At 37.4% G+C, this 27595-nt stretch overlaps 2 protein-coding genes across 4 annotated transcripts in view; one reads left to right on the forward strand and one right to left on the reverse strand.

Annotated features, from left to right (window-relative positions):
- Positions 1 to 27595, forward strand: part of LOC139141127 (probable serine carboxypeptidase CPVL) — a 601148-nt gene that overhangs the window by 139447 nt on the left and 434106 nt on the right. The gene's annotated exons all lie outside the window — the stretch shown is intronic.
- The window catches only part of LOC139141096 (GDNF family receptor alpha-1-like), a 56124-nt gene that overhangs the window by 8877 nt on the left and 19652 nt on the right, over positions 1 to 27595 (reverse strand). Inside the window, exons 2-15 of one of the 3 annotated variants that reach the window (XM_070710670.1) lie at positions 26990 to 27107; positions 23925 to 24065; positions 22921 to 23085; positions 22421 to 22483; positions 21888 to 21908; positions 19759 to 19800; positions 18936 to 19001; positions 15593 to 15914; positions 12672 to 12874; positions 8897 to 8980; positions 6228 to 6292; positions 5092 to 5218; positions 4568 to 4678; positions 172 to 299 (exon numbers count right to left, since the gene is read on the reverse strand). In XM_070710670.1, the coding sequence (XP_070566771.1) occupies positions 172 to 299; positions 4568 to 4678; positions 5092 to 5218; positions 6228 to 6292; positions 8897 to 8980; positions 12672 to 12874; positions 15593 to 15914; positions 18936 to 19001; positions 19759 to 19800; positions 21888 to 21908; positions 22421 to 22483; positions 22921 to 23085; positions 23925 to 24065; positions 26990 to 27017 (1566 nt within the window). In that variant the 5' untranslated portion in view covers positions 27018 to 27107. Of the gene's footprint in view, positions 1 to 171; positions 300 to 4567; positions 4679 to 5091; positions 5219 to 6227; positions 6293 to 8896; positions 8981 to 12671; positions 12875 to 15592; positions 15915 to 18935; positions 19002 to 19758; positions 19801 to 21602; positions 21909 to 22420; positions 22484 to 22920; positions 23086 to 23924; positions 24066 to 26989; positions 27168 to 27595 lie in introns of those variants that run through there. The other 2 variants (XM_070710669.1, XM_070710672.1) reach the window with 2 other exon arrangements.

Here is a 27595-nt window from a genome sequence, read left to right on the forward strand (position 1 = left end):
CCATTATGTCGACCAGATTTTTGGGGGTTTTTTTCTTTTATCTGTCACCATCTCTTCTGATGAAACACTATTTGCTTATCATATGGCCTTGAAATGCAAATAGGAAAGCACACTGATGTATGTTATTCGTTCTATTCTGTGCTGCTTGAAAGATAAATAAACTTTACAAACCTGTGTCTTATCTCTAAGTAATTTCTCGAGTTCAGTACGTACTGCTTCCCCAGTCAAGTTGACATTAGTATAACTTTGAATGAACTGTTCCTCTTGTTGACTGTATCCTATATTAATGCAAGAGCGTTCTGCATAGGCAAAAGAACAAATGTTACTGAAAGGCAAAAATTCAAAGTTTGTGAGTTCTTTTTCCTGCAATACCTTAGCTTAACGCCCACGATTTCAAACCGAGCGTTATTCAAATGTTTGCCTGTGTGTACGTCGAAAATGAACACAATCATAAATTAATTTACTCTTCGTTGGGTAAAACATTGGCATTGCGCGTGAAAACATTCAAATATAGTTTAGGGGAATTTTTTATTGCAGAAACAGGAATTTGCATTTCTTTTCTTAAAAATGTATGTTTTCACTGCAAGTCTAGTCGCTTTCAATAAAAGGTAAGCAATGCCGGAAAATTTGTATTTTCCGTTGTTTGTTGTTACAGTATTGCATTTACTTAATTTTATCATGGCTTAACTCGGGGAAACATCAATATCTGTCGGGTAAACTTTGCTCGCGTTGACACGAAAGTGCTTCTTAAAGGTTACCAACAACACGATGATAAATTTTGTGCATACATGATACTTTAATAATATCACAATATCACCGTGTACTTTCATATTTGTATGATCTTCACTTACATATTTTTTGAAAATAAAATCAAAGCCGTCGTGTGACATCATTAAGACGGAGGCTAACGGTTTGTGAAGTCAAGTTTCACTTGTATCATTTCTATAGTAGTTGAACCTGTACTAATCATATAGTATTTATTGATGATCGTAAATTCTTATTAGCGATTGTCTATTTTATGATATTGATATCCATCGATTCATATTAGAGATCGTCTATACTAATGATATTGATATCCGTCAATTCATATCAGAGATCGTCTATACTATGCAATCTTTGTAGGGATGGTTTGCTCTGCAGAGAAAAACTTGCCAAAAGATATTCTGAAAATATTGTCAAATTTTAGATTTAATATTTCGAACATTCACAAACATTCATCTCGTCATCCTGACTTTTTCTTCCCCGTATCTACCGATCAATTCCTTATCAGTATATTACCGGTCAATTCCTTATCAGTATATTACCGGTCTATTCCTTATCAGTATATTACCGGTCAATTCCTTATCAGTATATTACCGGTCTATTCCTTATCAGTATATTACCGGTCTATTCCTTATCAGTATATTACCGGTCAATTCCTTATCAGTATATTACCGGTCTATTCCTTATCAATATATTACCGGTCTATTTCTTATCAGTATATTACCGGTCAATTCCTTATCAGTATATTACCGGTCAATTCCTTACCAGTATATTACCGGTCAATTCCTTATCAGTATATTACCGGTCAATTCCTTATCAGTATATTACCGGTCAATTCCTTACCAGTATATTACCGGTCAATTCCTTACCAGTATATTACCGGTCAATTCCTTATCAGTATATTACCGGTCAATTCCTTACCAGTATATTACCGGTCAATTCCTTATCAGTATATTACCGGTCAATTCCTTATCAGTATATAACCGGTCAATTCCTAATCAGTATATTACCGGTCAATTCCTTATCAGTATATTACCGGTCAATTCCTTATCAGTATATTACCGGTCAATTCCTTATCAGTATATTACCGGTCTATTCCTTATCAGTATATTACCGGTCAATTCCTTATCAGTATATTACCGGTCAATTCCTTATCAGTATATTACCGGTCAATTCCTTATCAGTATATTACCGGTCTATTCCTTATCAGTATATTACCGGTCAATTCCTTATCAGTATATTACCGGTCTATTCCTTATCAGTATATTACCGGTCAATTCCTTATCAGTATATTATCGGTCTATTCCTTATCAGTATATTCGAGGGTCCGTACAACTCCTCCAATACAAAGAATGTCGCCGCTTCGCGCCAACAGAGGTGCCAATCCTTAACAATACATTCCCTTGATAATTTCGATTGTTCAAAAACCAGGCTCTATGAAACGTAAATTGCTTGGAAATGTGCCTATTGCTCGCCTGTCTATGAGGCGCCGAATGTAAAATAATTAGTTTACAATTTAAGGTTCCGAGACAAGAAATTGACCTTTTTAATCTAACAATTCTCTGGTGGTTAATAAGCTCAGAACCCCCGTAAATTATACATTTTCTAAAAGCCTACATATAGGGAAATATTTTAGTAACCACAGTGTCACCCTTGTTTACATAACTATCACGTGACAGGTAATTTGCATAACCTTTCAAAATTCGGTTTTCCCTATGTTTTGTCTCAATACTTCAAAATATCTGACTCAAACTTGCTGGAATGCGAGCTGTCACAATGCTCTTGAAAACTGTGTCTCAGATTTTTTATATCTAGTCTAGTTTTTTTTGGAGCACAATTTTTAAGAAATCAACTAGGATTAAATCCACCGCTCTGGAAGTTTTTCTGGCTAAAAAATTGTTCAAGACGATTTTAAAAAATTCTGAGACATATTTTAGAAGATCTTCAGAACAGCTTGCACTCACACAAATTTCAGCCACATACCTCAAAGCATTTAAACAAAACATAGGGAAAACCGATTTTTGAAGGGTTATGCAAATTACCTGTCATGTGATGGTTATGTAAACAATGGTGACACTATGGTAAATTTCCAAAAATATATAATTTACGGGGGTTATGAGCTTTTTACCACTAGAGAATTGTTAGCTTAAAAAGGTCAATTTCTTGTCTTGGAACCTTAAAACGTTTTTACAGGTGTATAGTAAAGATGAATATGCACATGTGCACGTAAATACAACACGCATGGATGTACACATATGCACGAGTGCAGCCATGATTTCAGATGTGTACACCTTTAATACATTGTATCAGGCACATACAGTCATACTAGTCCGAGGTGCCGACTGTAAACTAATTCATTTCCACATTCATTCCACATTTCCACGCTTATTTGGAGAAATAACAGACGTAATATGCATATACAGACAATATATATATATATATATATATATATATATATATATATATATATATATATATATATAATATATACATACATACATACATACATAAATACATACATACATACATACATACAATCAGACAGACTGTCAGACAGACAGGATACAGACATACATACAGACAGACAGACAGACATATGTAAGTACATGAAAATACGGACATGCGTACGTGGTTACGCACATGCATACATATATTCATACAAGTAAAATATGTAAATTTTGCAACTTAAAAAACCAGGATTCTGAAACCAGCGACATCCTTAACTGAAGGGAGAAAATACTCAGTATGTTGATGGTGTGGTAGCCTTGAAGGTTGATTGCCTCGAATTAAAATATCAGGGAAACGATTTCTTCTATGGAAGCGACTGCTGGCAATGACATTTACAAGTTCGCTATCTATTTTAATGGTTTAGTATAAATTGGTAGCACCTATGGAATTATGGAATCACGAATTTTGCTTCAAACATTGCAAGAAAGGCCTCCATGCACAATTATTAGGTAGGAGCTACATTGTGTCCGACTTGTTTTTTTTTTTACTTTCATTCTGCTGTTTGAATTTTACAGCCCTTAGGCACAATTATAGCAACAACTTTTGTGATGTCATGTTTTCGTAGAATTGGTTTTCAATTGGGAGAAATTCTTTAGAAAAGCACCCACGCAATTTCGCACAATAGATTTAAATGCCACATACACAGTATAAGCGTTTTGGGTTCACAGCTGCCTTCATCACATCAAGTCCATGATAAACTTTAAATATACCCCTCTCTTGCTTGGTAAAAAGTGACTAGCATTTTAACTTGTGAAAAATATTGTGAAAACTCGGAGTAAATTGACTCTGACCACAAATGCAAGGGCAGCGAAGAGGCTGACCTCGAGCAATCGCATTGGGAAGAGTTCATAAATGTATATTGACACTGTTTTATCTTGTTTGAACCAATTTAAAATTTGTAGGGAGTTACAAGTCTTTTCACACCTGCCCCCTACGACAGTTCTCCTCCCTAATCAGGATAACTTCCCGCCCTCCATTCTTCTGGTACAAAAGCTCTCCACTGTCTTCCCCTATCTACACGACTTTTGCCTTCCATCCCTATCGGTAAACCACAACAGATACATCCTGCCAACCATTTGGGCTTTTCCGGTTAAAGTTGCCCGCTGAAAACAAAACTTCTCGACCAGTCGATGATAAAAAATGCCCATTTATACGTTCCAAGCCCGATGATACTAGAGTAGAATTTCAACCTCTCCGCCAAAAAAAAAACTGCTTATGAATATCTTTCTAGTCTGATGATGGCCGAGTTCACGTCATAGAAGGAAAGTAAAAACCGAATCGTTGGCGAGTCACTTACCCTGATGTACATTGTCTTTCGTTCTTGTATTCAGCGTCACGGAACAAATGACGTCACCGGCAAAGCAGACACAGTTTCCGCCTTTGGAATCTTGGAAGACATCATTATGTTCTGCAATCAGTAAAAAAATATCATAACGCAAAAGCTGGTTATATCGTTTGCTAATGGTAGTTATAATAATTTTAGTATTGTAATTCTCTCTCTGGAGAAAAAAGGATGACATACCGATGTGGAGTTAAATGTGCTGTGAAGGACTGGCTGATTAATAAGAGAGTCAATAAGAACATAAGGGCACTGAATGAAAAAACATTGAATGTATGATGTTGAACACAGAGTGCAAAAAGTTGTCTCTACAAAGATTCGACGAACTTGTTTAATGATTTGTTATTTTTTCAATTATTTAACCATGTTAAGTCTTTTTATTGGTTTTTGTATTGTTGCTGCCTTCGATTATTTGCCTCATTTACTGTATTTAGATCTCACGTTCCAATTTAGCAGAAATTGGAATATGTCATTAGGCATACCGTATTTCTTTCGGCCAAAAAGACACATAGCTGAGTGATCTACGCACGGTAGCTCAGTACAGTGGACCAGTTCGCCAGAACTTGAACAACGACACACCCTGGAGCAACCTTCATCATTCAGGGGAATCTGAAATGATAAATTATGACCAATTTATAAGATACTTGAGTTTTTTAGAGTCCGTGTAAATGAATTACCCCAAACAGTGCCTATCTTAATGTTCTTCTTTCTGCATGACTTAGAAATCGGTCTTTTATTCCCCAGAAAAAAAAGAATACAACTAGTTGACTTGTAAGAAAGACAGACAGATAGAAAGGCGGACAGAAAGACAGATGGATACTTAGAAAGATAGATGATAAGATAGACAGACAGACAGATAGATAGATAGATAGATAGATAGATAGATAGATAGATAGATAGATAGATAGATAGATAGATAGATAGATGGATGGATGGATGGATGGATGGATGGATGGATGGATGGATGGATGGATGGATGGATGGATAGATAGATAGATAGATAGATAGATAGATAGATAGATAGATAGATAGATAGATAGATAGATAGATAGATAGATAGATAGATAAATAGATAGATAGATAGGCAGGTTATCGCGATCTGATCAACTGACATATTTATATAATATTCCAAACGTTGTGAAAATTGCAATCCTGGAAAGATCCACAATGAACAATGGTGTCTCATTCAGGCAACCATTTAATTGAAAATGAGACAGACAAATCCGTGAAAACTTCAAATCAGACTCATTTTAGTTGATAAAATGGATTTCAAGTGATAACATTTCATTCCTCCGTGATTAAAGTGCTTGACCTTCCAATACACGCGAAAAAACTTTTTATACTTACAGTACAGAAACAAATGGTTACGGTGGGTTAAACCGTTTACTGGATATTACATAATGAGAGATCGAAATAAACGAAGGATTAATTCAAATGGAAAATCATGGATCAATTGTAATTAATTAATTAATTACGCCCAGAATGATGCCTCAGTATTGGCGCCCTCAATACAAAGTTAATGAAGTCAAATCTGTTATTATCACAAATAGCCTCAGGCCGCTTCTCAGTTTTATTGTTTGCGGTCGATGAAATTGTAATTCAAAAGGCAAATACCTACGCGTACACTTCCGCCGGATTTTACGGTAAGTGATTCGTCCGTCAGTGGCAGAGGCACTTCGCAATCTGAAATATCGAACAAAACCGAAATAGTCCTATTGTGTATGAAAGGTTTTCTTAACAGAGTAGTAATCTTGTTAAAATAAATTTGAGTGCAAAAGTACACCTTCGGAGGACAACAAACGTCAGTACTCAGTATTTATTCCCTGTTATATTTTGTTCACGTCAACATTTGTCTTTGGGAGGCCGGGATCCCTTTGACTAACTGCATTCTCTACCTTTATACAAGGGTTATGTGTAGAATATTTCACGGATTCCATCGAATCTTTTCGGGATTATCCTATTCATTTTAAACGTAACATGGGCGGCTATGGAAAGTTTCTAGGATTTCATGTAGAATGCGCCTCTGAGATGTGTTTCCGGACTCTTACACTCTTCAAATATTGTGTGTAGTCTACAGTGTTTATAAACTCATTTGAACATCTTATGAGAAAATTAAGTTTTTCATTGCCCTTATTTTGTAAATTGATTTAAAGCGATATTTTTCCATGAAGAGAGTTAACAGACAGCCGAGGTCATTTCCAATTTAAATGTTGTTAAGCCTGTCTGTTGTTCAGTACAAAAATAAGATTGTCGTCAGCTGCGTGTGCCGTGTTGGTTTTTGAATTTCACTAAAGATGAGACATTTTTGTCGAGAACAACAACAACAACAATAACAATAATCATTATTATTTTTTAATTTATTTATTTATTTATGAAGCGTCAATGTCCACAATAAAATGATCAAGGACACTGAATAAAATTAGCACATGACAAAAAGTAATTAAAGTTAACTGAATAAAATTAACACATCACAGAAAAATTAAAAAGAGACCGCAAAAACATTTACAACCTGAGTGTCAAAAGCAGACTTAAAAAGGAAAGTGTTAACATTGGCTTAAAAGTCGACAGACTGGGAGAAGGCCGAATAACGGAAGACTGTTCCAGAGTAGGGGAGCTGATACACTGAACGAACGATCTCCATATTTCTTTACGTGCAATCGCATCAGACAAAGTCTGAACTGATCAGCTGTAAAATTTCGATATCGAACATAGAGTGAGATCATGTTTGAAAGATAACTGGGAGCAAACTTATGAATACACTTAAAGGTCAGGACTAACAACATCTTAAAAACAATTCGCTGTGTCACTGGTAACCAATGCAACTGGTACAGAACTGGAGTGATATGAAGAGTGATTTTTGAACGAGTTACAATTCTTGCAGCCATGTTTTGAACACGTTGAATCTGAATAATTAAATTATTTGGAAGTCTGTACAACATAGAGTTACAGAAATCGATACGAGATGTGATAAAAGCATGCACAAGCTGTTATGTTAAGATAAATTTATAAGAACACACTGACTTCGATTTGAAAGATATGACTCAAACCGCTTAAGTGCACGACCAGAAAGACCAAATTGGTCTCTTAAACGATCTAATAGAATAGTATGGTTGACAGTATCAAATGCAGCAGAAAGGTCAAGTAAGACCAAGAATACATCGCACTTATCATCGAGGGCAAGCAAAATATCATTTGTATCATTTAAAAGAGCTGTACCAGTACCATGTCCTGGCTTGTAAGCAAATTACATTGGTTTACCTAATGAATGGCTGACAATATAGGTAGTCAATCTGTCATTTATAATACGTTCAAGAATCTTTGATAAATAACGACAAATTTGAAACAGGTCGAAAATTTTTGAGAATTTTCTGATTCAGAGATGTTTTTTATGGAGTGGTTTAACAACGACTAACTTAAATACATCAAGTACAGTACCAGATTACAAAGAGTCGTCGGAAATCTCAGTAAGATGTGGTAAGAGAGCATTTACAATGACAGGGTTTTTAAAAATATTCGTGGGAATTGGGACTAAGTAACAATAGATTGATGGTTAAGAACGGACTATGTTATGTATTTCATCGGCCGTTGTGGGTTTAATACCATCGAGTTTGCACAATCCTATGCATTTGATTGGGTTGGCGGTGGACCGCCGACGAATGTGTCGCGCTGCTACGGAGTTAAAAGGGTCCAAAATGGCACAAGCGGTTGTCGGCAGTGACGCCGGATTTTTATTCTTGCAAATAAAAGAGAATAACGTTAAGTTTTCCTGTAGACAAGTGAGAACAAAATTTTAAACAGCTTTTACCGAGGCGTACTAACTTAACAACAGGTTCACAGTTCAAAGTAACCAAAGATACATCTTTAGTTAACGCTTGTGACTTGGAAGATGACGAAGAGTAAACCAGCGATTGAAAGGAAGTGATATGATATAGCGGCAAATATTAAACACAATTTGTGTCTCTTGAAATTGATATGAATGGGGGCTCAGTCAAAATGACATTAGAGCTCTATCATTATATGTATAAGCAAAGTTTCGCCAGACGATTTTCAAAATCTTCGGAAATTATACGTACAAGATTGACGAAAATGGTATCGTTTATGATTTGCTCAACCAGCGTACAAATGCTTCAATATATCTGTAAACATTTATAGTTGTGCTACGGTAACAGGGTTCCAGTAACCGTTGTTGTGCGAAACCATATGGTTTCTTTTGTCACTGGCGTTGCCAAGCAGCAGCTATAGTTGAAAGGTTAGTGAGTTAATAGCTCTCCCTATCAACAAGCTTACCTTGGTAAGGCAAGGGCAGAGTTGCCGTCAGAGAGTGAGTCGTCGGCAGTGGTTCGCTCCAGAAGAACGCCCTCGCTGACTTTGCTAGAACAAAAAAGAACGATGTGATAAAATTTGAAAGTGCGTCTAAGGGCCGATCATCAAAAACATCGTCTGCGCAGACATCTATTTGCAGTAAAATGTTACTGTCTATTAAAGCGGAGATTAAGCTGTTGAAGTGGGAATTTAGAACTCCTACTACATGAGCGTTTATTGCGTCCCATAGATTTGCCACTTTTGGCTTTATCACACTTTGTCACCAGCGATCACATTTATACTATGCGTCCGTTCAGTGATTTCGACATTTAAAAAAATATTAGATGTTCTTGAAACCATGCTGCACAGGATATGTTATTGAAACAATGCTGCACAGGATATATTTTGCATAGCTAGCGGCTCTGTTTTAACCTACTTTACGGGTGCTAATTAACCTACAGAATCTACATCGATCGCAAATCCATTTCATGATTTTTTTAAACCAATGCGAAAAAGCAAAAAGGACACTCTATAGACTGTTATGAAGATCATTCCATCGAAAGCCATTTACCTAAATGATATCCTTGACGTCACGTGACGCAAACTTCGTGTCTCATGAATAGACCAAATGTCAATCAATCAGTCATTGAACCAACTCAAAACACGTTTTTCCCCCGCCGCCGTTTTCCCGGCAAAACATTAGTTGATTGGTCGGCGATGGAAACGTATGACCCTTTTTATGACCCTTTTTATATCGGCGTAAAAGCGCAAACAGAACCACTACGGAAGTAAAATTCCTAAAACACAACACGCCGGGTTTTTCAAGGTCGTCTCTGCGCAGAAGGAAGTCGTAGCGCGACTTGAGGAAGTTAATTGAGAAAATAAGTGTATGGTTGAATAAATTTTTATTTTTACGACATTATGGGACTCTGTGAGGACGTCTGTCAATTCCAGGTGAACTTCTATCAGTTTCTAAATCCCCCTTATCTCCAAGTGACAGCTTTAATGGCGCGAAATATTGCCCCTTTCATGGCCAGATATCCAAAACATTATGTTGGATTTCTTTCATCTGAGTCAAATTGACGCGATATATCAAAGAGGCACGGGTGCTCTCTCTTAAATCGAAGTCAGGTAATTCCGTGTGCCAGGACAATCTTTTCATTCATTCAGAGATAGAGTGATCATGAGTTTGAACTACGTTCTGAACTAATTCTCTCATTTTATTTCATTTCGAATGCACGTCAATTTAACGGTCACTGTGATTGAAAGGTCCAAAATAGATACTACAAAAGGAAGCGATGTCTCTTCGTATATGTTTGTCTTAAGTCGAAAGTGTTGGATGCGAGCAAAGCAATACTGTTTTAGGAAGACAATTCATTGCAATGTGAATTAGACTACTCGTTTTCACGGTAATATAAAGGACCGTTTAAATCAAATGTTACAGCGGACACGTACGTCTTGTCGTATTTTGACTATTCCTACACGTTGCATTTATTTGGAATCAATTGAAGCACGTTGCATTTATTTAGAATCAATTGAAGTAAGTAGAAAAGCTAGAAAAACAATAAATCAGCGTTATTGAAAAATAACGATGAACAAACTTCACGTCGGGTGTTATACTTGTCTGTTTCACGGTGCTGCTTTCCATTGATTTGTAAAGCGCATACTCACCCAATCATGCGGTCAAACGTCAGTATTGGAAACTCAACATAGAACTCCACGTGGGACCTTTTTTTTAAATGGCATGACCTCATATACAACGGCATTTGGTGAGAAAGACAGTGCTCAAAGTACTAGTATAATGTTTGAAGGATTGACCCGAACAGCGTATTTCGTAATTATTCTTGACTGTGCAGTACAGAGGAAGTAAAACCATTTTGCAATACGTACACTTGTAAATATCGGCAAACGAATGAGGTTTGGACCGAGGGACCAAGGATAGATTAAAACACTTGCCTGGAAAACTAAAGCCATTACAATTGACCTCAACCATTCCCTTAGACTGGCCCTATACTCGCTGGGCTTCTCAAGGGCATACGCAGCAGTTACCGTCCTGCGGACCATCGCGTTCACCCCACGATCTACGTGATCACTTCACCGTAAACACTACAGTCTGCTGAATTTTGTTCCTTCAATTTACTCTGTTTGATGTTTATTTGCCCCCATATCTATGACATTGTGATTTGAAAATTCCAAAATAAGGTCAAATGCTGAAATATGTAGTTCGCTGTTTAACTGCTGACATATTTTTGAACAAAAACTATTTCAGAGCAGCATCTGAATACTATAAATTGAGCATTACGTATACACATGTTACCATGATGTAACCAAAACCTTATAAATTTGTATGACTTTGCGTAAGATAATCGAAATATCGATGATCGTAGTAGAGCTAAACCGCTGCCCCAAAACGCCGCTAGTGTACTTCGTCTTGCAAGTACTTTAGGTGACAATTACCACTGACACAATTGCCAATAGTATTATTTCACCGTGAAACAATGTCGTCACGTCATTAATGAATTTAAAAAGCCATTTTGTAATATCTGTTCATCAATATAAGACAAAAAACTAGACTTTGTCTCTGATCATCGACCTTACCTCCTCGAGACTTGTAAGTGAATTCTTTTTTACCCCTTCTTTATATTTCAACAAAATTCTCACCGCATTACTCCAAAGCAAAAAGCTAATACTAAAGTGATTCAAGAGAAAAAAGTAAACTAAGACATGGGAAATTACATCACCACATCATTTTGCCAAACGTCATGGACCAGAAACAGTCTCTTTTCCAAAGTTTTCCAAAGTTTTTGTGACTCTGTATACCCATACGCTTTATAAGTAAACATGCAAAGGCAAGCATGCTGACTATCCGACCTTGTTGATAACAGTCCGTGTTTTTCATTAAAGTTCACTTTAGTTTATTGTGAATACATGTACACGAATATTTACGATTTCGTATTACCTAGCCGAACAGTAACGGCTAATAGGACGAAATACCTGGGCGAACATTAACGATTTTGTAACACCTAATAATCATTTTGAGTGACATATATACGTAGTATAAACAATAAAATGCCGCTATTATAACTGGTTTCGTCTCAAAGCTTAAAAGATTTACAATTTTGTTTATTGGCCATTTGAGTTCCAGAACAGACAGATAATAAGGTTGACTGATATTTTAGAAGGTGACTGAAATGCTCAAAAGGGAAGATAGACTGAGAAGAATGTGATCTGAAAAGCCAAGACTTTTATTTCTCCGAATAAACCCCAGTGTTCGGAGCTAACATTCCCATTTCGGACGAGTTCTGTGGCTGTTGAGGGAACATTTTCATAGTGTCGCTGCATTGGTGACAGTTACAGCAAAGGAGCGAAATATTGTATGTATGTATGTATGTATGTATGTATGTTTGGCAATTTATTTCGTGTACAACAAGCCATCACGTTGTTTCGGTCCCTGGGGTATTGTAGCCAGGTACTGCCTTGATAAATGAGCGGACTAGAAAGTAACGGCGAAACATCTTAACACACTGCCATAGCAACGACACTCAGCGGATAATCATTAACGATCGCTTTGACGTAAGTGCCAGGATGATTGTCGAAAATGTATAAGAAACCATTAAGAGTATGTTTTCCAAGATAAACCTCGAAGTACCCGATTAATGAAATGAATCGGTATTTTTTTTTACTTCACATGGAACGCGTAGGGACTAAGATACTTTACACAGATGTACAAGACGAACATATATTATATGGAACCACTGACCTACACATTGATTGTCTAAAATTATCTGAAATTCAGGACATTGTTCCAGACGATCACTGGTTTCATCGCAGTCGCAACTCGTCGCTATGACCGTTCCCATGATACCCACATACGCACTCCGACACGCGCTGTAGCTTCCGTGACAACCAGTAGGAGATGCGTTGTCCTCTCGGCATTGCTCTATAAACATTTGGTAGCTGAGTCTGACATGTGTTAAACAAACGAAATATGGGTCAACTTTACCCGAGTGTAAAAAACAAAGTAGATGAACAGAAACTTCGTTTGGGCGACGAGTAAATGAATTGCACAATTGTAAGTGACATTCGACTTCTTTATTGTTGCAGAGCAAGGCTAGTGTTGCCTAATTTGATAAATATGTATCAGGTTATTGATTTCATATAATCAAAGATTTGGAGTGTAAAAGGAATATACCAAGATACTGGTTAAGCGTGGAACACACTCGGATAAAAGGGGCCAGAAAGTTTAATCATACCAATTATTGAATTGAACATCGCGTCAACTATATCACATCCCACAAGTCATACCATGCCAACATACGTCAAATCACGTCACGTCGCGTCGCGTCGCGTCGCGTCACATCACATTATAAGATATCATGTCATGTCATCTCACATCACATTGCATTACATCACGTCAGATCGCATCACATCACATTATATACATTGTCATGTCATGTCGTATCATACCACATCATATCGATTGTGTACAGGGCTGATTCACTGCTGCCTCTATCTTATCGCTTCGTATAGAATCATGCTAAAATGCTAAATTTTTCAATCCTCTGTGTATCAATCATCGGTTGGCGAAAAGTTTGGTGTTTCAACCTGAATACGTACTGCGATTTTAGTTGCCGGCGTCCCGATCTCTTGGCTAGCGAGTCCTAGTTAGACCATATATGGGTTGTGTCCTTTCAATTTTCCACTTTAACTAATAGTACATGAAATGGCATTTATCCGGCGATAGGAGATGTTCTTTTTACACCAAGAATGCGTTCATTTCGACTGTTTCTTTTATGGTGAACATCAGCATTATTGAACGTCCATCATTATTCGAAGGTGAATAGGGTAGGATCGATATCGTTTATCGTTTATCGTTTTTGCACAATATTTTCTATTCACGTATTCGACATCTATCTGTTTTGTAAGAAAAGCAGAGAAGCTATATTACATGCATGCCTATGCCGGCAAGGTTTCTTCATAACAGAGGGAAGAGTACAGCTGCCGAACGCTTTTTCTCAAGATGCCATTTTTTGCCAAACCTAGACGAGAGATGAGCTCCTATTCGAAATTATCATGAATTCCTGTCAATTTTATGAGCTTTGCCTCCGCGCTGTATTGAAAATTGAGAGCCAATGCTAGTCGACGTCATAAGTGAGAGGACATGCGACGATGTGCACTATCGACATGTACGTCAAGATGTAATTAGTGTAATAAGCCATGTTTAAAGAATGCATCAATCCAGAACCGTTTCAAGTTCAATGTTGTCATCGTTATTTGCTATAAGCTTACTGTAACCAAGAGAAAAATACCTAGATCAAAGTACATGTGCGGATATCCGGCACTAATTTGAATGAAATGCTTTGGCGCTTCCTTTGAGCCTCAATTTGACGGACTGAGCAGTTGACGAGAGTTAACGAGTGTTGACGAGAGTACAAACAGACTTCACCGGCTTTGCCTTACATCCTCGACAAATGTTGAATTTCAATCACTAAAAACTGAAAGTACGAGTTTCAAACGAATCGAATATGCATATGATAACATTTAACGAGTAGACAATATCATGCTTTTGTCGTGATTTTTTTTGTCTTGGAGCACACTGTTCATGTTCACGGTGACAAATACTTTTAGGAGATTTCATGTTGACGATGTAAAAGATGACGGCAGCGTTATTTGTTTTACCGTTAACAATTACTTTCCGTTGCCGAAAGCGATTAGAAACTTAAACACACTTCAAAGCGCGGAACATGAGCCAGTATAATCACTTAACCTCATGGGTGCGATCAATAGAGTTTTTGATAATAGCAAGTTTTAAAAACTTGTGGTCGGGGTAGCTGATATCCCATTTAAATACATGCTAACTAATATTCAACTGAAAACAATTGCTACGATGCAAATGTGATGTTTCTTATGAGAAAAGTTGATCGGTGTGAATATGCATGCGTTAACTTCAGTCGGATAAGATGTTTCAAAATCTTGCCTCGACGGGTTAGTAATCATTCGCTTCAATTAAACATAATAAGACTGAAAGACTAACTTTGGAAAATTAGGTCAGGTGGATAGCGGTCATCGGAGTTTCTTGCAAGTTGAGGTTGTGTCGGGTGGCAAATCAGCTAAGACTTCAATTGAGAGGAGCATGTTTCGCAGCCGTCGAGTCGTAATCGCTTTTCATGTATTTCTTTCACTGAACATTAACTGAAGCCCTTCATTGCTTTCAAAATCTAAAGGCACCTTGTATGCAGATAGGGTCTTTGGAGTGTTACCTTGAACTGTTTCCACATACAAACGTCGGTCATGTGATTCAGATTTAACTATGAAAGAGGGTACAAACTGGCTCACATGAGCGACACTATAATTGGGCATTAAAAAAGTGCATCTCAAATTGCTGTCAAAGCTATAAAAGCTCCAGCCCGATAATTCCGCGTTTTATTGAGTGTAACCGACTGTACTTAGAAGCGATTGTAAGTAAATCTTTAGATGGAGGGACAAAGTACAGATGCACTACATCAGAGATACGGGGTGAACCTGCGGCTACGATATACGTAGGGTTCCGCGGCCGTGGGTGCCTACACATATTGCCCTTGTTGACAGTATCTGGATATCTTGCTACAGACGGGGGCAAGAAAGCCGGTACAGGATAATTGAGATGCAGAGTATTTTGACGTGCACAGGAAGGATGCCTACCTACACCTGTTGTCTCGGTTGCAACTGGTAACTAGATCCGAACAATATGGCATGGGCCGCTCTTCGTGGGAACACTCGGGGTTGAGACCTTCACGCAGGGCAATGCATGTCAAATCATCGTCCCGACAGTTGCAAAACACCAGGGAGTGAGTCAGATGGTTCTGCACGGTGTCGAAGAATGCCCTTATTGAAGTGAGACACTCGTCCTTGCGACATGCACCCGATATGTGGTCCGGTGAGCAATTCTTGATGTACTCGGCCAAGTAGACACGACATGTTTCATCGTAGTTACACTTGGTGAAGGCATCTATGCAGGTACTTTCTGGAAGATGAAATAAGAAATTGACACCTATTAACTGTTTCCTTGTAACATTAACAAGTGATGTTTTCATGGGCTATGAACTAAAGTGACTGTAGATGGATATCAAGAGGCAACTGAGCATATACTCAATATGAATGCACTCTTGATATATTTACACAACATACACATACATACATACATACATACATACATACATACATACATACATACATACATACATACATACATACATACATACATACATTTTTAAATTTTCTTTTTACATGTGATCAACCTTTTTCTTGATTCCGCTGCTTTCCTTTTCATGATCTTCTCTTTAATATTTGGCCATTACCCCGACTATAATCTCTGACGTCATTTGACGTCACAAAGTCGACTATTGACACCGTAAAACGTGTTTTTTTTTTGCTACACATTACAGAATCGTTTATCCGATTTTCCTTTCGCTATTTATCATTCGTTACACTCAAAATTGAGTAAGGATCGATACCCTAAGACCCAGTATGAGTTCATTCACTATCTCGCAATTTAAATAAGTTTCATTTATGCTCAGTTATGCTCAGTTTTAAAGAATTAGCTGTGACGATGCTGCAAATTTTAGAACAAGATTTGTTTCTCCAGAGAAATGTAATTGCGGCTCGCTCAGCTGTAAATAGAACTATATTATAACACGCCACATGCTCATTCCGTGTCGCGATTCGCCAGAATACGTCACGTTACGAGAAAATAGATACGTCTAGTCCCAAAAAGTGACGTCAAAGGATATTTTTTTGAAAAACTATTTCCCTGGGGAAATAGTTTTGACCAAATTTGGGAAAGTGCCCGGTCACGTGACTACAGTGTCGCCTGCAGCTTTCAAACAATGGCCTGTGACTAGAACATGATGTGCGCCCGAGATGAGCGACGAGCCTCTCTCTAAAACAGTTAGATTTTCCATTCCAACCGCGTAGGAACTTGAACAGCTCATCGACGAAAAAGATTTAAGTGCAACCAAAGATGTTGCTATGTATATGCTTAGAATATTTTTGGAAGAAATTGGTAATATGTACTTCTGTAACTTGAACAGCTATGGAAATATCGCCGAGTAAACTTATGATGGATTGCTGCTGTGCAAAATATCAAAGCACATTAAGAACTTCTAGTATATGATCTTACGATGTGTTATAAAACACCTATAACCTGGTCCTTATTCGAGCTATAGCGTCCGTTTATTACCCCTCGTAGCCGTGCGTTACCAGAAACACATCGCTATACCTCTACGGCCGAGGGGTATAGCGATTTGTTTCTGATAACGCACGGCCCCTCGGGGTAGTAGACGGGCTCTATAGCCCTCATGACCAGGTAATAGGTGTTTCCTATAGCCTCCCGTAGCTGCCGAGAGAGATGGTCTCGCCATGTGTTCAGGTCTCGCAATGTGCTTTAATTTAACATTAAAAGTTACTATAACAGGTATTTAAAATAAAACAGTGGTCAGCTCTATTTAACCTTCATTTATTTGATTTAGCAATCATGTTACACGACTTTAAGAAAAAGTTTGTATGCATCCTGTAGGATACTTCGTATTGAACACAGTTTGATATCTTGACGCGCGAGTTCTCCTCTAGCACAATACGTAGCATCTATTGTACGTTCAGGGTTCAGTGTGGAAGGGCGGGTTTATGTTGCTCAGGTGTAGTTAAGGTCTAAACGCGAAATGAACGTTTGGCAGAGATCATTTGATGAGCGATCGTGTTTTGACTCTAGGTTTCGGCGCGACATATGTTTAGGGTCATAACCTTTCTGTATTTGTTCAACTCGTACAGCATGCAATATTCCCAGTCACAATTAGATTATGACAGACTATGAATTAAATATTTTCTTTTTAAAAATGAATTTTCTTGATGCTGCATTCTTCTGATGCGCTGCAGTGACTTGCGTGCATCAGTTAAATTGGTGCTACCTGGTGTAGCTGTTAGCAAGAAAATAAACACATCAACGACAGCTTTTATTTGAAGGACGAAATTCGAACTTTTAGGCAACTAGCCGTTTTGAATAGCGCTGATCGCAAGTGACGCCATTTGTTTTTCATGAATATGCAAAAATAAATGTTTGTCCGCATCTAGAACGACAAAAAACCTGCTAGTGTTACAAAGGTTACTAAAGGTCACACTAATTATGTCTAAGACTACAAGCTGTTTTTCTCACAAAATATGTCCCCTATGGACTTTAAAAGCAGCAACAACCAAGCATCCTACAATAAACTGTCCGAATTTCAAGCAGTAGTCTCCGAAATAGCGCACGTGCAACTATATTTAGTAACAAGCTTGAAATCGCGATCAGCGCTATTAAACTTCAAGGTGATCTTTACTGTCAGTATTATGACGTGAACAGCGAATTCGCAAGAACGCAATAGTTAAATCCCACTCAACGTTAGACGTCGCTACTACTACGTCATTTATTTATTTATTTATTTATTTATTTATTTATTTATTTATTTATTTATTCGTAAAGCAAAATGTTCCATCGCCCATTGTTCCTTCTTTCTCCTGTCTCACAGGATTCGCTAGTGTCCATAATTATTGATTAAATGAATTCTGATCCGAAATAGTGTTCAGTTGCCATCAGTAACATGAAAGTTCTGTCAACGAGTGTGAACATCAGGTCTTTCGACATAATGGTTTGTTTTTTCAGCCAGACAAACAATGGAAAACTATATTACATAAAAATGACGTTTTTTCAGGAAGACAAACAATGGAAAACTATATTACATAAAAAAATGACGTTTTTTCTACTTGACCTTTAAGTGAATCTATTTTCTCAAATCAAAGACAATTATAGAGTTTTTTTACCTGTCTGAGATGAAATGGCAATTACTATGGTACCTACGATCATGAAATAATCGCAAACTTGGCAATTGAACATTGGATTTGACGAAACTTGTTATCGGGAAGATGATATTGTCAATAGGTGATATTGTCAAAATACACGATATTTCTGTTCCAGATGAATCTTAAAACTGTCCATCTTGCGTCTTTAACCTACCTCCTCCGTTGTAACCACCAGTCGGTACATGTAACATATCAGCCAACCTTTCATCCAACGGTGCCGCTGAAAGGAAATATCCCAAACGCTAGTTACATGTGTTCCACCAACGCCGTGATCCAAAGGCAAGAGAGATTTCTCAAGGATGAATTCGAAACTGATGAATCCGCTGAATTACACGCAGTCCCCATTCTTTTACTAATTTCATCACAGTGTGTCGTTTGGCATAATCAAAAAAGCGACATGAAATTGGTACCTAGTGCTAATGTTTGATCGCTAAACGCATGAAAAATTAAAATGGAATGATTGGATTTTGGAAATTCAAGTAAAAATAGCACAACAGTTCCAGTGTGTTTGCTTAGAACATCATCTATCACGAGACGATTTTTTCCTTTAATTACGTTGGGATGGGGAGTATTCACGGAGTTATGAGTTGCACAGTCTGATTAAGCTAGAATACGCTTCAGGGACAGTGTTATTGACATCTAAATTTTTCAAATACTGGCCTTCTCTTGTGTACATTCATTTTCAAGCTTTTTTTGGGTAAATGAAATTTTGTTGCTTCGTTTTTATGATGATGAAAAGTTTAATTTTCCCATAGAGTTAACACGACAGCAAAGTGGCCTGTGAATTATCGAAACTTCCGGAGAAAAGTAGGTTTTGATCTTTCAGGATAAATAATTCTGTACTAAAGTTCACTCAGAAAATGATGATACCTTAAACTTTAGTAAGCGGATTCGTAAAGGGAGATTGATTTATCACGTATCTTCCTTCTAGAAGTCTAGATGTAATGGAATACTCAGAACCAGTGTGTGAAACTTACCAATTGCTGTAGCCGATTCAACTGTCTTTCCGGCGTCTTCCACTGTTCAGGAGAAAAATATCAAACACCAAGAGAAGTTAGGGACTGCACAGAAATTACATGGGGAGGGTCGATGTTTTTCAAAATGATGCTGCGCGAAGAATAGTGACCCTTCAAAAGTGTTCGCGGGAAAACAAATGACCCTCATCAATTTTCATGCGCAAAAAAACAGTGCGTATCACAGTTCATATCAACGATAATTGACTTATAATTTCTCATTCGGCCATTGACTCTTCAAAAATCCTTCTTAAACTTTACAAATAATCACTTATATGTAAGGTTTCGAGTAATTCGATGAAAAAAGATCACATTTTCCAATAAATAATTCTTTCAAGTACTTGAAGTTCAATTGGCCGTTCAAAATAAAAATAGGCAATAGCTGTAATGTTTACCATCTTTTATAGTTTGGTTTGTAATTGTACAGAGAGCACTATTGTTGTTTGTCAAGAAACTATATATAGCCTAAAAGTCCATAGTTAACATCATTTACATAAAAATGCACAGATTAGCAAATTACGGCGGAGAAAATGTTAAATAATTTACCTATAGGCTACCATGAAAAGAGAATTAGAATTTTTGGGTGAAATTCTAATATCATAAATTTATATCAATTATCAAACATCAATAAATGCACAGTTATTGCCAGTTTTATATTGGAAAAACAATGTTCATAGTTTTCTCATAGACTACAATGCATAGTGAATCATTTTCGGGCGAAATTTCAAAATCAAATTTCGTTTACTCATATGCACTTGTAACCACCGTATTCCAAAAAGTACATTTATATTAATTATCAAATGTCCATTAATGCACAAATATTGCTAGTTTTATATTGGCATAAAATTAGTCATAGTTTCTCATAAACAACCATACTGGATCCACATTTGCGGTGAAATCCGAAAATCAATTTCTTGAAAACACATGCACTTTTTACCTCCCACTTTAAGTAAAAATATTTTATATAAACACAGATACAGCTTGTTTTATAGGGGAAAATTGTTAATAGTTTGCCCAATAGGCTTTCATGTGTTATGATTCCATACTTTTTGACGAATTGGCACTGTATCGATTACACGTTGCCTTTAGCTGCACAAAAAATGTTGATTCTCCCAAAAGACACGCGTGAAATTTCATGACCCTTCAAAAAATTGCGACCTACCCCAAAAAAACGCCGCCCCTCCCCCTGAAATTTCTGTCCAGTTACCCATAGAAGGTCATCGATCGCTAAGATTAACAAAGGGTAACCTACAATTGTTTTACCTCGATACACTTCGTTGGACACACTAAACTGTCTCACGAGAATTAAGATGAAGAGTAGCACGACAGCGGAATGAAAACTGTACATGCAGCACGAGCAAACTTTATATAGGTCACGTGGCAGTCTCGATTCTCACCACAAACAAGTACCATATCTGCGCTAGGTTAACAATGACTGCTCTCAAAACGACATATTGACACCAATAGGAAGAATATGTTTTAAAGCACAGGTGATAGAACCAATCTTCAATATTTTCTGTGCATGTCTAGGTGTATAAAATGAATTATGTTTCACGATTTGATAATTGCGTAAACAGCGCTGATGGATATCTTCAGTCTCAGCATATAATTTAGTTGCACTCAGAGCTCGCACATTGAGAACATCAAAATCAACACAGTGAAAGTGAGTTGAGGCTAAAATCACCAGAAAGTGTACCTTCATTCCTAGTACTGATTCTTTGATTCTCATAATTCTTGATATTCTAGGACACCTCTTGTCCTTTCACTTGACCACTGTCCCTTCCCTCCTCTCACTATTCATCACTTACCCAGGCATGGATTTTGATGAAGCTTTCGAAAAAGCCTCCAGCATTTTCTCTCTTTCACCATTCCTTCAAAACACTGACAGTTTCCTAACATTGTGGAGTTTAAAAATCCCCGAGCTTGTCGACATTTTTCTCTTGACGAGTAGACGCAGCCAGATTTTCGCGATTCGCAATTGGACATGAAATTTGTATAGAGTACCGAACATTGTGACTGTTCTTGGCAAGCTGCCCTGGCTGTGTTACAGTCATATGTGTTTGCACTAGGTAAGATTACAGGGTTTTCAGTACCTTTTATTCTCGGCGATGGCGCTGTGTACAAATAGAAACGAGAACAATTTTTATTTAGCTGACAGCTTACAAATTTGTTTATATAGTTACATGTACACATACATACAAGAAAATCCAACGTACACTCATCCTTCTGATGGAAAAAAGCTATTACTTTATACATACATACATACATACATACATACATACATACATACATACATACATACATACATACATACATACATACATACGCTTCATATATCGCAACTGAATTTAGTATCTTCTAACTTTGAAACGTCACACCAGCACTTCAAATTGTTGACGTAAGTAATCACCTAAAATGTGATATTGAAAACCTCAGAAGCTATACGTCATAGTGTTCCGTAACTGAATGCCCATATATGTATCGTACACTAGCTACATCCTGATCTGCCAAATGTAAAATCCAATGTGGTCCTTGGAAGTAGGTAAAAGAGTCATGCTAACAAATTACAAGTTATTTAGGTTACTATTTGTTTTCATTTCAGTCGCAATGACTTTTATTTACCCACCAGTATCCGATATTTCCTGTGACTTAGCAGATGTGTATTTAACGAGCAGTGTTGTTGGTGTATCTGTGGTTGAACGACAGAAAAGAAAAGTCATGAAGCTGTAGTTTGTAGCTATATAGTTCAGAAACGCCGCATTGTTTAAACTTATGGTATATGGCAATGGAAGCAAAAGCAAAACAACTACTTCTCAATAAAGACAAGAATAATTCTCAATCAGAAGAAATTTAGCGAAGAAATTGTGGGCATGAAAACTTGAAGAGACCATGTGACAATACAAGTAATCGATTTTGTATTTCTTCGTAGCAGTTATTTACTTTCGACGGATATATTTATTGTGTTTGTATTCCTCTAGCTACATTCGGATTTTATAAATTTCACTTATCATCTAACCGGATATAAATAACATCCAAATATCAATGTGGAATAGACCGAGTATATGAGATGAAAGAAATGGATTTTTTGTGTCAAGAAGAGCCCACTTTTCATGATCGTGCACTCACCTCGGTGAATACACGGATGGTTGTTGAGCAACTTGTAGATTTGATCGCATTCTTCAAACGTTGCAGCTTCGCCGTCGCAAGAACAGTTTTGAAAAGTTGGCATTGATATCAGGGTATTGTGTGCCGCTCGACAATTAGTTGTATCGGTGATGGTGCATTCTGTTACTGTATGAACGACAGAAATAATGCTTAACTAACAGACAATCTATACACGGAAAATCAAAAAGTCAACTTTTGGTATGACTGTAACATGAAACAGGGCAATATTGTTGAAAACATGGATTTATGAGCTATATTTATGAGCATATATAGGGTTCTGTAGCTGTAACTTTTGATATTTTCACTAATTTGTATACTTAATTGTCAACTACTGTTTCCTGTTTTACTCCCCAAAGCATGTTGAGGTATACAGTGTCGAGCTTGTCGATATAAATGTTATTGCTGGCATGTTATGGGAAGATATACGTCATATTTAGGCAACAGGAGTTTGCAAATTAGCTAGGGATAATTTAATCTGGCTTATAAAATGATCCTACACCTGAAGAGTTAAGTATAATGTAACATTACATCATCTTATGATAAATAAAGTGAAAAGCACCACTCGTTGACACTTCGCAATGTATGGATACCATTGATTCGCTCCATTCCATACTGGTCATTTACATTTTGAATAATTAGTTGCCAGTTCGGTTTTGAACTCTGAATGAATTATTCATACTTTCTTGTAAATAGAACGATTTAGTTGCATTTGCAAATAATAAATAAATCATAGCACAAATAAAAGAAAAGTATGTCAACGTGTAACATATAGCCGTATGGCATGGCCCTTTGTTCATGTTGTTGCGGTTAATTAACGACAAGTCCTTGACCTTATCAAAGTGATTATCATCATAGCCTGAAAACATACGCCAATGGGGAGCTAGGGTTCAACATTGTTTACGCTTGATTAAGGTAGTTTTCTCCTCTCGACACATGTATGACGTGGAGGAGGTCATGATCGTTACCTGACTCTCCGCACATGTGAGAGATGTCCATGTACATTAGTATGGTTCTGCATCCTAGATCCTGTTTACAGAGCTCCTTGGCATCCAGGCAGCTTGTGAAACAGTCACTGACGATCACATAACACATAAGCACCATCGAAACTGCAAAGAGAAAAAATGTTACAATATATGAACAAGATATTAGATTGCAGAAGCATTACTTGTCAAAAGTTAGCTACACTTGTGCCGATCCTTCTAGTATTTATACCAATAAAGAAAGTTAAGGAGTTTTCGGAACAGATTCTAAATCTAATGATAACTCCTAACACGCTAAAGCTTGCAGAGAAAGAGGAAATATAATTTTGTGACCAAATACTTTTACAATCGCAGTAACATCGCCTGTAAAGATCACTACAATGTCCTGACAATTCTTTCTGTATATCCGTATCAATTATTAATTGTTTCGAGAAGGCTTTTATTTGTCTGTTTGTTGACGTTTGCCTTTAACTCAATATATTTATATTGCACATACCCTCCACTGATCAAGTAAGAATGGCTCAAGTAAAACATGTTCTCTGCCATGGTCAAATAATTGAGAAGTTTTCCTGTTAGCTTTACTGCGCTAAGTAAAAATTTAAAATCTTCTGACGCCTAAAAAGATTTTGCTGAGATTTTATAGACTACAAGTACACTCTAATGTGCCGGCAAGCATGCGCTATACGCTGGTTATAAGAACTTGAAGCCCTTACCGACCAAAGTTTGCAAACAAGTGTGAATATTGCAACTTTTTGCAAAGTTCTGCAAAGTTTTGCAAAGTTCGACTTATCCATAATGTAAAAGACATCTCGAACGGAGCATGTTGACATTGATTCGTTTAGCGTTATCATCTTCATGATGAAGCAAGAAACGGTCGACCCCCTCCCTCTTTAAATCAATGAGAACATTCTGTTAAAGCACACCGATCCTAATAAACACATATCCTTCGATATTTGAAACGGCACTTCACGTCAATTATCTGCTGATCAATCTGTCAACTTTTTTCATTATGATCGCCAAGATAGGTAAGAAATAACAGGCTAGCTCAGGTGTAACTGTAAGATGTCTGTTGCGCGTTCCCTTCGTAAATGAAACAGGAAAATGCAACTTCCAAAACGTAACACAACGCTTTCCAAAAGATTAAACTTGTACTTTTAACGCAGTTTTCGATAGAACATTATATGTAATAACGTTTCCTCAACACTGGAGGTCCGTAATATAGTGCACAATCCTAAATACATAATAATGACTCTTAATCAAACAGATAGAATACATAATGATACACCTTTGCTTAAATGAATTCTAATCTAATCGTAATTCTTACATTAGAGGATGAATCCTTTTAAGGAAGGCGTTTCTGAACTTATCGAGAGCGTTCAGTTTAATATGTGAACGATATCATCTTTGCCTGGAGAAATAACCCATTTGAACACCCACAAACACTACGACCCACGCTGTAAGTTGTCAACAAAGTACTCTGTTCGTCACAGTGGGATGAACGAGCTACTTCAATATGCTAATTCTTAAGTTTTCTACCCGGGGCCGACAGACGATAAACACAAAGCTATTCATTTCATATCCACGACGAACGGTTACCTTTCACTGACGACAAGCTTTGAAACTGGTCGGGGGGGGGGGGCAGGACGAGCATATTCTACCAAAGTTGTTCTCTTCTCACGTAAGAGATACCTTTGATAGTGATAGATTCACTGTTGTGCATATATATCTTCCCCAGGACTATCTTATTAATTATATAACCGTGACATCCAATTAAATTACAATTATCGTTCTGTTTCACCCTAAAGTATGATGAAAAGGTACATTTGTGTTTCAGGCTAACGTAACTTTGGTCGTCCGATGACCACCTTTTTTTCTTGGTTCACGATCAAATTCCAACAATTTCGGAGATAAGGGTCATTTTCACGAGTGACATTAATGATTTTATATTATCCCGCCCTGTACACTTCTACTTCAGAAAGGGTGGTCTCGACAAACGTGTGAAAAGTATAGACAGACGGAAAATTGTCCAAGCTCACAAAATAAAGCTTCGACTTACTTGCAAATGAAATTGCACTTGAAGAGTAAAGGAAACTTTCTCAAGAGCATATCATACGAAACACATATAGAGCTGTAAATGGGTGGATTTAATATCATTTTTCGATGCATCATAACATTTTTTATTGAAACTGTTCACTAATCTCTGTCAGTAAATAGGATGATAATTAATTTTCCTTCTTAAACAATTACGTACAACGTAACATTTGAAATGGAAATTAATTTCAAAAGGACTTCCGCTTTAATGCACCTTGAGAACTTCCTCAGTCATACGCCAAAATTGCAGTAATCAATCTCGTATAAATGCCGATGGTGCGAGAAAGGCATGCTGCCCAGTCCTTGGCTTATCATCACTTGGAGGTATAGTGTGTTTGACTTTTTCAAATAATAGATAACCCTTCTCTGTTGCCGTCTTTTGTTAGAAAGATGAAGTTTACCACTTGTAGTCTGACATTTGAAGTCAGCGCAAACGCATATCAACCAATGACGAATAATTTCTGGCAACCGATGGACCGAGCGACTTTGAACCAGGTATTGAAATACATAAACATGCATCGCATGAAAGTTTATGAACATTTTCATTACATAACCCACCTACCTACCTACCTACCTACCTACCTACCTACCTACCTACCTACCTACCTACATACATACCTACATACATACATACATACATACATACATACATACATACATACATACATACATACATACATACATACATACATACATAAATACACACACACACACACACACACACACAGAGGTGGACAGAGAAAGGGACAAAAGCTAGACAAAACGAGACTGACAGAAAGATTATCCATACACAATTGCACTCATGTTTACCTAAATTTGGCAAGATTCAAAGCAATTTCCAGTTGAAAAATGTTGGTACATAAATGGAAGAAATTATGGCCTTCACTGGCGTTCACGTATTCAGTATGTATTTCACGGACATTAGTTCGAATAGGCAAAACAATTGGACACCGACTTACCTGTGATGAAGCATAGCTGGGATAACATGTCTTGTTGAAGCTGGATTCAGATTGTTGCTGTCTGCTTCGGCTAGATACCTAGCGTTGAGAAGGTGGCTTGTGAAGTGGCGGGACTGGCCTATTCGATGTAGAAAAAGCTGACAGTTGTTAACACTCCGCCAAGTCGGCTCAAATGACTGCACAAGCAGAGAACCCCGTCATTTTTATGACTCTCGGGGCATACTACAACATCCGGTCACGGTCAGTCTGGGGATGTTAGGGGTGGCTTCCGCACAACCTACAAACCCACGGTGTTTTGAGTTGACAAGGCCGAGAAACCGTTTACTGGATCTTAATGATCACGATGGGGCAGACGTTTTTGTGAATTAACATCCCCCAGCCCTGAAATTTCAGTTTTTTGGCAAAATGACAAAAGTTAGCCGCAATGTTAGCTGCTTTGATCCGTGCACACAGTGCGATTTAGGTTTCCTCCTTCACTGTCGATTCTAGACGCAATGGGCGTTGATGACAATGATGATAATGTCTCAAAAAGTAGAAATCTAGGTCAATGTATCCAACCGACTATTGCAGATTGGAGTTTGTGATGGCGTTTTGTGGCATTCAATA

The sequence above is a fragment of the Ptychodera flava genome, chromosome 9, assembly GCF_041260155.1.
Source record: "Ptychodera flava strain L36383 chromosome 9, AS_Pfla_20210202, whole genome shotgun sequence".
NCBI classification, from domain to species: Eukaryota; Metazoa; Hemichordata; class Enteropneusta; family Ptychoderidae; genus Ptychodera; species Ptychodera flava.